The sequence below is a fragment of the Trichechus manatus genome, unplaced genomic scaffold (genome assembly GCF_000243295.1).
Source record: "Trichechus manatus latirostris isolate Lorelei unplaced genomic scaffold, TriManLat1.0 scaffold00015, whole genome shotgun sequence".
Taxonomy (NCBI): Eukaryota; Metazoa; Chordata; class Mammalia; order Sirenia; family Trichechidae; genus Trichechus; species Trichechus manatus.
The window spans coordinates 9,967,358-9,978,877 of NW_004443951.1; the positions used below are offsets into that span (position 1 = coordinate 9,967,358).

The 11,520-nt window shown below is 45.0% G+C and overlaps 1 protein-coding gene across 1 annotated transcript in view; it reads right to left on the reverse strand.

The window, feature by feature from the left end:
* The window catches only part of RAD54L (RAD54 like), a 23,531-nt gene extending 12,011 nt beyond the window's left edge, over positions 1-11,520 (reverse strand). Inside the window, exons 1-8 of the mRNA XM_004371787.1 lie at positions 11,436-11,520; positions 11,245-11,331; positions 9,690-9,809; positions 3,467-3,527; positions 2,665-2,800; positions 2,133-2,202; positions 1,730-2,018; positions 1,326-1,450 (exon numbers count right to left, since the gene is read on the reverse strand). Of these exons, the coding sequence (XP_004371844.1) occupies positions 1,326-1,450; positions 1,730-2,018; positions 2,133-2,202; positions 2,665-2,800; positions 3,467-3,527; positions 9,690-9,809; positions 11,245-11,331; positions 11,436-11,438 (891 nt within the window). The 5' untranslated portion in view covers positions 11,439-11,520. The remainder of the gene's footprint in view (positions 1-1,325; positions 1,451-1,729; positions 2,019-2,132; positions 2,203-2,664; positions 2,801-3,466; positions 3,528-9,689; positions 9,810-11,244; positions 11,332-11,435) is intronic.

Below are 11,520 nucleotides of genomic sequence, written 5' to 3' on the forward strand. Positions count from 1 at the left end.
AACACTCAAGAGTAGAAGAAAATCTAGATGCTTCCCAATCCTCAAGGACTCAACAGGTATAGCCTGTCTTCCTTTTGCACAATGGCCTGGCCTCTGGACCAGATTCCTGGCACAGTCCCCCTCCACTGAGATGAAGCAGATGCCAGGACCCCAAGCTGCACATATTTCCCACCTCATCCTACGGAATCCCTTACTCCTTCCTAGAGGAACGGCCCACTGGGTTATCGGGAGTATGCAGACATACCAGCCAATGACTGACTCTTCACAAGGACAAAACCCCAACTGGGAAATACTCACAACTAGCAAGCATGCAACCCAAAAGTAAGTTTTTCTCCTCTATCCCCTCCCTGGAGACCCTCAGATACCGGGCTACCCTACAGTCCCCAGAGGACAGTCAAGCTGGCCAATCTGTTGACAGGTGGGGTCAAGTATTCCAGCCACCTCCCCACCAGAGCCACAGGGGTGTGCAAAGTGACTTTAACTCCTCCTCCCCAAGAAGTGCAAACAACAGCAGCAGCCTCAGGGGACCCAAGCCCCCTGAAGTCCTAGAATATTCTCTATACTAGGAAGTTCCCAACTACCCTTACTTCTTTCTAAGGACTCCTTTCTACTACATTTATGCACAGCGCTGGAAAAGGCCAGGAAGTGACTACCACCATGTTTCCAATAGTCTCCAAAAGAGGGTATACAATGTCAACACAGACTACTACAAAATGTATGGACTGTCCACACTGGGCTTTCCTATCTCTGTGCTTCTGTTCACACAGGAACATGTTACCCTAGCCTATAATCAAAACCAGAGCTGACATTTACCAAGCTCTTATAACATGCCAGGTACTGTGACAAGAGCTTTCCCTCAATCACCGCATTTAATCCTCACAACAATCCTCTATAAGACAGATGCTATTATTCCATTTTACTGAAGCAGAAATAGAGGCTCAGATGGTTAAGTAATTTGTCCAGGTCACATAACTGATAAGTCACAGAGCCAGGATTTGAATATAGGTCTCTCAAACTCTAGAACCTGCTTCCCTAAACACTGTACCATGTCCCTCCACACATACAGATCCCTCCCAACCTTCAAGGTCCTTCTTTGGTCTAGGAACATTGTCTGGAAGCAGCAAAACCAATCAGCCCACAGTACTTCATCCTCCTCAGAGTTCTGAGCTCCCTCTCATGGGCTCTCCCTCTCAGTGTGTCCTCCAAGGAATCATTCCCTGTCCTAAGCACTCGCCAGGGACTAGCATAGCCCTTGGATGGCAGTGCTCAATGAGGACGCTTTGACAGGTTTTCTCCTACCACCCAAACTGCTGAGAGTTAAGTACCTCATCACAGATGACCAGTCCAACACTCCCTTTCTGGAGGACTCCAACATGAAGGCGGAATGTCTCATAGGAAATGATGAGGATAGGAGAAGGCACTCTGGCTCCACGCTGGTTCATGAATCTTACTACAACAAGAAGGGTGCAAGGGAACATAAAAGTGCATATTCCCAAGGAATTAATAAAAAACTCAGTGCCCAACTGTTAGAGTATCTTAAAGAAGAAAACAGTTTGACAGTTCTTTAATTTAATCTGGAAATAACCAACTATTTCAACTGTTTTCAGTGGGAATTCTCTTCTCTTCCACCCCTGCACCGCCCTCAGCTCTGTCCTAAGTGAGCATCACATAAGAAAAAAAGCAGCAGGCTGGCTAGAAGAGTTCAGCCATATTTGTTAAGGCTCCGTACCCAGCTTTTGGTCTATCTCGTCCTTAGAGCCTCCATCGATGGCCAGAGGTTGGATCCTCCCTCCAAGCCATTTCCCAACCTCATTATACCAGTTCTTCACCAGACTGGAGGGTGACACCACCACTGCCTTGTCAATTTCTGGCTTGCACTCTGGACTCTGGCGCAGAAGTGTCCACATCAACGTGATGCATTGCAGCGTCTTGCCCAGGCCCATCTCGTCAGCCATGATGCAGCCATAGCTTCCAGGGATGCGCCGACTGGTGACACACTCCCACAGGAACTTCACTCCCTGGGGAGTAACAGCACTTAGCCCACCTTGTCACCCACACTGCCACAACTCCAGGGATCAAAGCCTCCCAGGCTGAGCCCCCAGCCCATACCTCGTTCCTCCATCCCCATTTACCTCTCTCTGATGAGGTCGTAAGACCTTACTGAGAATAGGATCAACGACCACATGGACAGGGAGTTTTTCCCTGAAAAATTATAGCAAAGAAAACATGGAGCTCAGACATGAGCAAGGGCACGCCCTCAGGAAGTTGTGTCCTGCTGATCCAAAGGCAACAGAGGCAGCTACATGATAGAGGGGACCTCCTTCGCCTAACAGACAAACCATAGAAAATTTCTGCTCCAGGAGTTAGAAAGTTAGGGGGAGTGGGTTTCCTATGTGAACACCTCAGCCCCTCCTGCTCCACTGAGTTTGGCAGGAAGGCAGCAACAGAAGTGGTGAGAAACCCCTACTAACTGGACATGACCACATGCTCTTCCCCAGGCACTCTCCTTCCCCAACTACCCACTCTCTGAATGGTGCAATAGTCCTAACAGCACTCTGAAAACATGCCAATCTCAAGGAGAAATCACACCCAAATGCCCTCCTCCCTCCCAGCTATGTGCACGAATAAAGAACTAGAACTGCCAAGAAATACCAATGCACATACTTGTCAAGCTTCAGCTGGTCATGGGCGCTCAGCAGGGGAGGCTCATAAAGAACCAAGGCACCTTCTTCCAGAGGGTCATGGAGGGCCCGGCGGACTCCAGCCCTTTTGAGGCCCAACGCCCGAGAGCCCAGAGGACCTAGAAACCAAAAATTTGTCACCTGAGCCTCTATATTGAAAAGCTCCAGCAGGCCCAGCTCAAAGCCTCTCCTTCACACATTTCCTGGGATCCCAGATGACCCTCTCTCTCCAAGACCCTCTCCAAACCCAGTTTGGGCACCTCTACCTGACCATTATCCCAGTCTGCCTCAGATCAGAGCTTTCTCCTGTTTTATTTCTCCCATTCAACTGCAAACTTCTGGAGTGTCGGGTCTTGTTCATCTCAATTTATGTCAATCCTGGGAAAGTCTGAAACCCTAAAGGGACCTTCCAAGTCTGAGAGATCTTGAGAGCTGGCCTCCTTCCCCTCAGCCCCAGTTTTAGCAAAATGTTATGCCCTGCACAGGACAGAGAAAATCTTTGTAGAATATAGGCCTCCCACCCAGTCTACCTCATAAACGAGATGCTACTGAACTCACTTTGAATGAAGCCCAGGCCTGTCGGCCACTTTGGCCTTTGGGGAGCTTCCCCAAAGAAGATGAGGGGCAGTTAGTGTTGGCAGCCCTGCTAAGGCTATCAAACACAGCCTTCATGCAGGTCTCCAGAAAGTCACCCCATTCACAACCACTGCTATACTGGTAACTTCAATTTTAAACTAAGTACATTCATACATGACTGGTCCAAAAAACAGAAGCCTCGATTTTACCTTGATAATTTGGAATGGGGACTTTGAAAGGTTTCGACAAAATGCTTCGAATAAATGCTTCCTAAAAAGAAAGAGGAAAAACAGAGATTCAGGACTGACCAGAAGATGTTAATGCGACAATATTTTCACAAGTGCTGTCTAAAATGCTTATTTAAGGATCAAAATACATTCAGAGCAATGTATTTTCACTGTGTATCACCAGATGATCTAGAACATAAGGAGACTGTGCCTCACATTTGGTTTTGTTCAACAACTTTCATCTTTGAGTTTGATGTAAGATTCTGCAAACACCCAGAAACAGCAGAATGTCACTGGCAAGTGTCTAACCTCAGCCGGCTATAAGGCTCAGAACCCATTCACTCATGAACGATCATACCAGTGAGAACATCTGGCTTTTTCCTAGGGTACAACACCTTGAGAAGCAAGCACCACAAAACTTACCCAACCCCAGTATTAACAGGGAGCTCTAATATCTGGGTTCAACCACTGTCCCATAGGGCTACATCTTCCCAAGCATACCCCACAATCCTTTCTATGTCACATCAATTCTGCCTACTGCATCTAAAACTTATCCCTGCCTCTCTGGAAACTAAACAGCCCTTCAAAGGTTAGTGGTAGTAGGAATAACAGAAGCAGTGGTAATGGTAAAATAATAATAACAGTAACAATGACAACAATGATAGTTAACAATGTATACCAGACATAGTGCTAAGCCCCTTGCACTCATGTTACCATTTAATGCTCACTAACAGCTCTATGGAGCCCTGGTGGTGCAATGGTTAAGAGCTCAGCTGCTAACCAAAAGGTCGGCAGTTGGAATCCACCAGCTGCTCCTTGGAAAACCTATGGGGCAGTTCTGCTCTGTCCTATAGGGTGGCTGTGAGTCAGAAGCTACTTGACGACAACGGGTTTTGGTTTTTTAACAGCCCTATGAGGTCCATATATTATTGGCATCCCCATTTTAAAGATAAGCAAACTGAGGCTCAGAGTGGGTAAGTCACTTTCCCATGTCACACAGACATGACAGTGCAGGTCTTTTCTGATTCCAGGGTCCCTTGTGACCAGTGGGCAATATGGCCTTCTAACCCAACCTACTTGAGTGTAGCCAAGCAGATCAGCCAAGAGCCAGCACCTTCCTGCCATGGGAAGGCATAAGAGAGGAAACAACATGAGAGAGGGGACATGAGAGAAAAGGCAAGCCCATCACCAAGAAAGAGCAAGTAGAACAAGGGTGACAGGAAGAGATACATGGAGGTCCTGGAGAAGGGTGGCCTTGGTAGGGGGTGTTTGGCCTCTACCTCAGGACCTGCATGAAGCCCCTGTGACAGCACTTGAGCCCTGGAATCAGCACAGGGCTGTGGGGGCAGAGCAGGAGGCAGGGGAGTCCACAGCACCAGTTCCTGAGCTAACTGACAATTCTCACTGAAAGTTCTGCTCCACACACAGCTGAGCCCTTTGGGGAATTACAGTAGCCTGTGAACCTCAAAAAAGGCAAAGCTGGAACCCAAGAGAGCAAGGAGAAATCAAGAGTAGAACCCCTGAAGGAAGTTTTAATGGGAATACATTAGTGGAAGAAGCATTAATGGAAAAAATTCCCTTCTAACAAAAAGGTAGTTTAATAGGAAAGAAAGCAAGCCTGTCTTGCTCTGAATTTTTTTACTTTTGTATTCTGACCCATCTCTTCACACATACGGATCATCATAAATTTCTAGAAACTCAATGTATTTTAAATAGGAAAATGTAATGAATATATTTTGTGATCTGTTGGAAGATAGAAAAGGAATGTGGAGAACAGAACTTCACTGTCACACTAAATAATGTGACAAAGGCAGGGTGAGGGAAAAGCCCAAATCCTTTGTTTATCTGTACGTTTCTTTGCAGCTGAATAAAATCTTTTGAATTTTTAATCAGCATGATTATTATGATTATGAATCAAAATGATAATCAGGATCTCATATATGAAGGATGCTAGTAAAAAGCTACCCGTAAGTCACAGGAGAAGAAAAAGAAAGAGATGGACTCTAATTTCCTTTCTAATTTGGCATCAATTCCGCTTTCAATTCTAAAACTGAAATATTATCATTTTCAAGATTACTGATATAAGAGGCTAGACTTGAGCCTTTCAAATTAAAATTTAAAAAGCAAGACTTTCAACAGAATCCAGGAGCCACAGGTTCTACAGGGAGAACTGCAGGGAATGTGAAGACCTCCAGTCAAAAACATCTGAGAAGCGCAGTCTCCAGATGTGGAATGGCCTACCTTCTGGGATCGGGTCTGGTAATACTCAGCAGGCTCCGTGGCAGAAGCAGGGAAGAGATCATGCTCTCATTCCTTCATTTAGTTACTGACAATTCATACTATCCTTTCCTTCTGATAGAAGGGGGAGAGTGTCCCTCCTCCCCACCAAGACCAAAACTTCCCTTTACTGCAGTGATTCACTCTATCAGTTATACCAGATATCTCCTGTATCTCAACTTCTCCCTCTACTAGCTCTTTCTCATCAGCATTTAAAACATGCTGAACTCTCTCCTACCTTAAACACAAAAATTCCTTTGATCCTTTATCTTTTCCCCTTCTGGTATAGATTGAATTGTGTCCTCCAAAGATATGTTTATAAATCCTGACCCCTATACCTGTGGTTATAATCATATATTTGGGAATGGGTTTTCTTTTTTATGTTAATGAGGCAGTATTGGTGTAGGATGTGTTTTAAACTTATCTCTTTTAAGATATAAAAGAGCAGATTAAGCAAGCAAGCAAGCCAGCGAGCAAGCGAGCAGAGATGGGGGAAGATAGATGTCAAGCCACATAAAGATTGTAGAGGAACAGAAACTGAAAAGAGACAAGGACTTTCCTCCAGAGTAGACAGAGACAAAGCCTTTCCTTAGAGCCAGCACCCTGAATTCGGACTTTTAACCTCCTAGACTGTGAGAAAATAAGTTTGTTTGTTAAAGCCGCCCACTTGTGGTACTTCTGTTATAGCAGCACTAGATAAAGACACCTTCCTCGCCTCCCATTCCTCCTGTCTTCTGCCCCTTCTACTCCTCTGAAATGACTCTGACCAAGGTCACCAAAGGCCTATATGACCCTAATTCCAATGGACGTATTTCTATCCTTATCTTATTCGACTTGACAAAGCAGGCCAGCCACTCCTCCTTAAATATTCTCTGCCCTTGACTTCTATGCCACCACTCTCCCACTATTCTGCCTCTCTGGGATCTCATGCTCAGTCCCTTAACACACTCTTCTTCCTCTGCTTAACTCCCTTAAAAGTCAGTGCTTCTCAAGGCTTGGCCCTCAGCTCTTCTGACTCTGCATATTCATTCACCCTGACACTCTAATACACTTCCAAATACCATCTCTACACTAAACCACCAGTTGCCCTGGAGTCAGTTCTGACTCATGGTGACCCCATGTGTGTCAGAGTAGAGCTGTGCTCCTTAAGGTTTTCAATGGCTGATTTTTTGAAAGTAGATCACCCGGCCTTTCTTCTGAGGTGCCTCTGAGTAGACTCAAACCAGCAACCTTTTGGTTAGCAGCCAAGCACATTAACCATTTGTACCACCCAGGGACTCCGTATCTAGGCTGAAGACCCCCAAAGCTATTTTTAGTCCACACCTCACTCCTAGGCTCCACACTCACATTTACAACTGTCTCCAATCCTGAATATTCTACAGGCATCACAAACTCATGTCTAAAGCTAAAGTCCTCATCTCCAGGGCCACAGTATGACTTTTGTGAGTTCTAGGCACTTTTGCCTTCTAAGCTCCAGTGGTTAAGAGCTCAGGCTGCTAACCAAAAGGCAGACAGTTTGAATCCACCAGCTGATCCTTGGAAACCCTATGGGAAGTCCTACTCCGTCCTATAGGGTTGCTATGAGTTGGAATCAACTTGATGGCAACAGGGTTTTCTTTTTTTTTTTTTGGTTCCGCTATAAATTATTACAAATCATATTCTATGACTGTATTGGTATAAAGACAAATATACCCCCAAAACTATTGTCCTGAGATAATCTTTAAACCTTAAACCAAAAATATCTCCTGAAGTCTTCTTAAAATCAAAGTTTTAAGTTAAAAACAAACCCACGTGCAATCAATCCAAAGTCTTTGCACTTGTCAGTTTTAACTTAAAACCAATAGTTTAGGTTAACTAGTAAAGAATTCTGCCTTGAGCACTGTGCTCTTTTAGATCTATCTATATGCGATCAAATAGACAACAGCAACTTGAAAGATTAGACAGGAAACTTAGGGGGCAGTGAGTTTATGTTAATAGGGGAGGAACAACTCAGAAAAGGATGAGAGTGGTTGCACAACTTGAAGAATGTAATCAATGTCACTGAATTGTACATGTAGAAACTGTTGAATTGGTGTACGTTCTGTTGTATATGCTCTCAACAACAAAAATAAAATAAATTATTTGGAAAAAAAAAAGACAAATATAATCCAGGCAGGATTCATTATCATGTACTTATTTTTTTACTTTGAATTTTAAAAGAAGTTAAAATATTTTCCTGGACCCCTAAAAGTATCATGGGCCCTAGGCACTGTGCCTGCTCATCTCTCTCCACCAAGTCCTGTTCCTCCTCTGTGCTCCATATCTCAGTCAATGGCACCATCATCCATCTACCTTGCCCAAGTCTGAAACCTCAACTTCATCCTCAAGTTTTGCCTTTCCCACATGCAATCAGTTCAGTCTTTCCACTTGTTTAAGTCTTAAGTATCTCTCAAATCTACCCACTTTTCCCGAGTCCCACTCCCCAGACATCCAAGTCCAGGCCATAAGCCTCTCTTGCCTAGCCAACTGCAACAGCCTTTAAACTGGTCTCCCTACCTCTAGTTTCTACCCTTCCAATGGATTTTCTACACTACTACAGCCCCCACCCCCACTTAAAACACTTTAAAAGCTCCTCAGTGGCCTTAAATAAAGTTGAAACTCTTTAGCATGACTTATAAGACTCTCCACTCCTGGCCTCTGTGTACCTCCCCAACCTTCATCTCTCATCACCATCTCTCAACTCCCCACATCCTCAATTGGTCTAGCCATACTAAACCTGTTTTCAGGACCTGCCTCACTGTCTTGCTCCCAGGCTTTCACACAGGCTGTTTTCTCTATCTAGAACATTTCCTACTCCCTTCGCCTGGCTAACCCCTCAGATCCTTTAGGACTTAACTTTAATCAGCATGCCCTTCTGATTCCACAGTCTCCAGACTGTTAGGGTCCCTGTCCTGTACTCCCAACAAACCTGCACTTATGTCAGTTACATAGGACAACTTGAATGAATACTATAAACATTGAGTGAAAACAGTTGCGGAAGACTACATACCATTTTAACACAATTTTTTAAAGCTCAAACACAAACCATGCTTTACTTAGTGAACTATAAACATATGGTAAAACTATCACAAAAAGCAAGGAAATGATGAACACAATTCAGGACAGTGGTTACCAAAGGGAATGGAAAAAGCGAGGAACACATATGGCTTTGATAATGACCTAGTCCTCAATGGTGGGTTCACAGATATTTGTTTTATTTTGTGTTTTATAACTTACATGTTACATATATTCTTTTGAATTTATCAAATATTGTATAAAAAATGTTCTTACATATTCCCATTAACATAGTCCCATTTTTTCTTCAAAATGTCCCTCAGAAAGCTTGGTGGAAAAAGTTTTGGAGTTAGGTAGATCTGCTCCACCCACTGACTACTCTGTAACTTGAGGCAAATAACTTAACCTCTCTGAGACTCAGTTTCCTCATCTTAAAAAATTAAAATTAAGTGAGATAATGCACAGAACCAATAATGTACAGATAATGAGAATCAATGCCATGGAGATGATTCACTTTGACTTTATTAGAGGAAACACATGAAAGCTACAGGACTCAGGTTCTCCTTAAAGCCGTACGAAGAGTTAGAGACTGAGCTGGCATGACGATCCCAGTTCCAGCACTCCACCATGGCCTTTTCTCTCCTCTACCCTGCCTGTCCTCAGTCAAACCCTGAGCCACCTGGGATCTACTGCCCATGTATCTACAAACAAGGGGAGACTCCAAGTCAGGCACACATTTCCAAGGCCCCAACAGCTGTGGGCAGACCCAAAGCCCCCACCAAGTCTGCCTGTTGGCTACTCTGTAGAGCAGTAAGGAAGCCTACAGGGGCAGGAGTCTAACTAGGCTAAACAACTGAGCACATACATACCCTGGCGGGTTGATGTTCTGACTTACATGTTGACTGCTGTCCAGACAGGGTGGTTGATTGGTTAGTTGAGTCAAAGGTTTCCGAAAAGGCGATAGGAAACGCTCCTGGCTCTGGGTCTCAGTGCTGGATTTCAGTTTCTTAGGAGTCTAGTAGACAGAATTGGGAAAGTTTAAATCTAGAAGACTACAGAGATCACCATAATGGCCACTAACATTCCAAGTGCTTATTAAGTGCCAGGCACTGTACTAAGCTCTTCACATGAGTTATCTTGTATCATCCCCACAACTCTAGAATATAGGTTGACTTTTAATCATCCTTATTTAACAAGTGAGAAAACTGACGCTTAACAAGGTTAAATAACTTGTCTAAACTGAGGAACTGGACACTGGAGAGGTGAGTGAAGTGGGCCTCTGAAGAACAAGCCTACCAATAGCATGGTGTCATGCTGCCCCCAAATGTCCATTCCAAAAGCCCCAAGGAATGATTGTGTAACCGTCTGCCATTCTCCTTCAGTTTCCCAAGGAAGGGACAGAAGTATAGCTGCCCCCAACTCCTACACCAGGGAGGCCACTTCCCAGCCAATCCATACCATGGCAGTGAGCACACTAGCACTGAAAGCATTTTCAGGAGCAACCAGCTGCATACAGCACCATTCACGACCCAGGTGCACAGAATGCTACCCCAAGTTCGAGTCTGAGATCCATGTACCTGGCAAGTGGTAGTCAATGTGCCTCCCTCACAAATAGAGAAAGCACCTTCACACCAGCAGTGCAACTACAGACCAAGCCCCACGAAACCATCAGGCAAGAACCCACATGCATCAGCTTGCCAAGGTGTATGAACTGCTAACGATTCTATAAGGCACAACTGAAACAAAAACACCGGGAGTGGGGGGGGGGGGTCCCTTCCTCTTGCTCTATATGCCTTTACTCACACACTGCCTTTGCCTAAAAGTTTCTTCTCGTCCTTCTTTAGTTGATCCTTTCCTTTAGAAAAGCCCCAGTGGCCAAGCCCTTGCTCACTGAACTGCTCTTTCTGAAAGACATGCTGTATTGTCCTATTTATTTTGGTTTACATAGGTTCTACCCATAGCCAGCCCCAGCAAGCTTCCAAAGCACAGGGCCCAGTCCAAAGCAGAACATACTAGAGTACCAGCTGGGGTGAGAGGGACGCCATCCCTCAAGTCTATGGCCCAAGAGAGCCAAGGTAGGCCCAGAATATACTACTGTTCTGTGACACTGTGCAGGGGGCAAAGAGCAAAAGAGCATGCTGCTAGCTGCTTTGGGGAGCCTTTTTTCTCAAGGTAGTTAAAGGGCCCAACTCAATCTGCTCTTTTGCTTTGGGATACCCTCTCCCAACAGAACAATTGAGACTATATTAGCTTCTAGTGAGCAGCTTGAGAATGAAGATGTTATTATCTTGTTCAATGCCTGGCACATAGTAAGCACTCATTAAAAGTTTACCGAATATATGAAAAAGGCTTCAAGATGTTCATCCCATGTTACCTGAGAAACCAAGTCTGGCTTCCTTTCTGCCCAAACATCCCTGCATCACCACCTTCCATAAAGGCAAAGTACTCACCACGGCCCCAGGCTGCCAGTCTTCATCATCAGAGGATCTGCCTCCAGGTTTTCTCTTAGCCAGCTGGCTGGGAGCTAAGCTCCTCCTCTGTAAGGAAAGAACCGAAACTGGAGAACCTGCAGGGACCCTGCAGCCTGGGCCCAGGAGACCCAGGCACAGGGTTACCCCCAGTCCCACTGGTCCACACTTACCATCCTGGGCCCAGGAGCATGAAAAGTCAAGTACCCATCAGCAAAAGGTCAAAGGCACCCAGCAGCTGAGAATGCAGGACCAGGG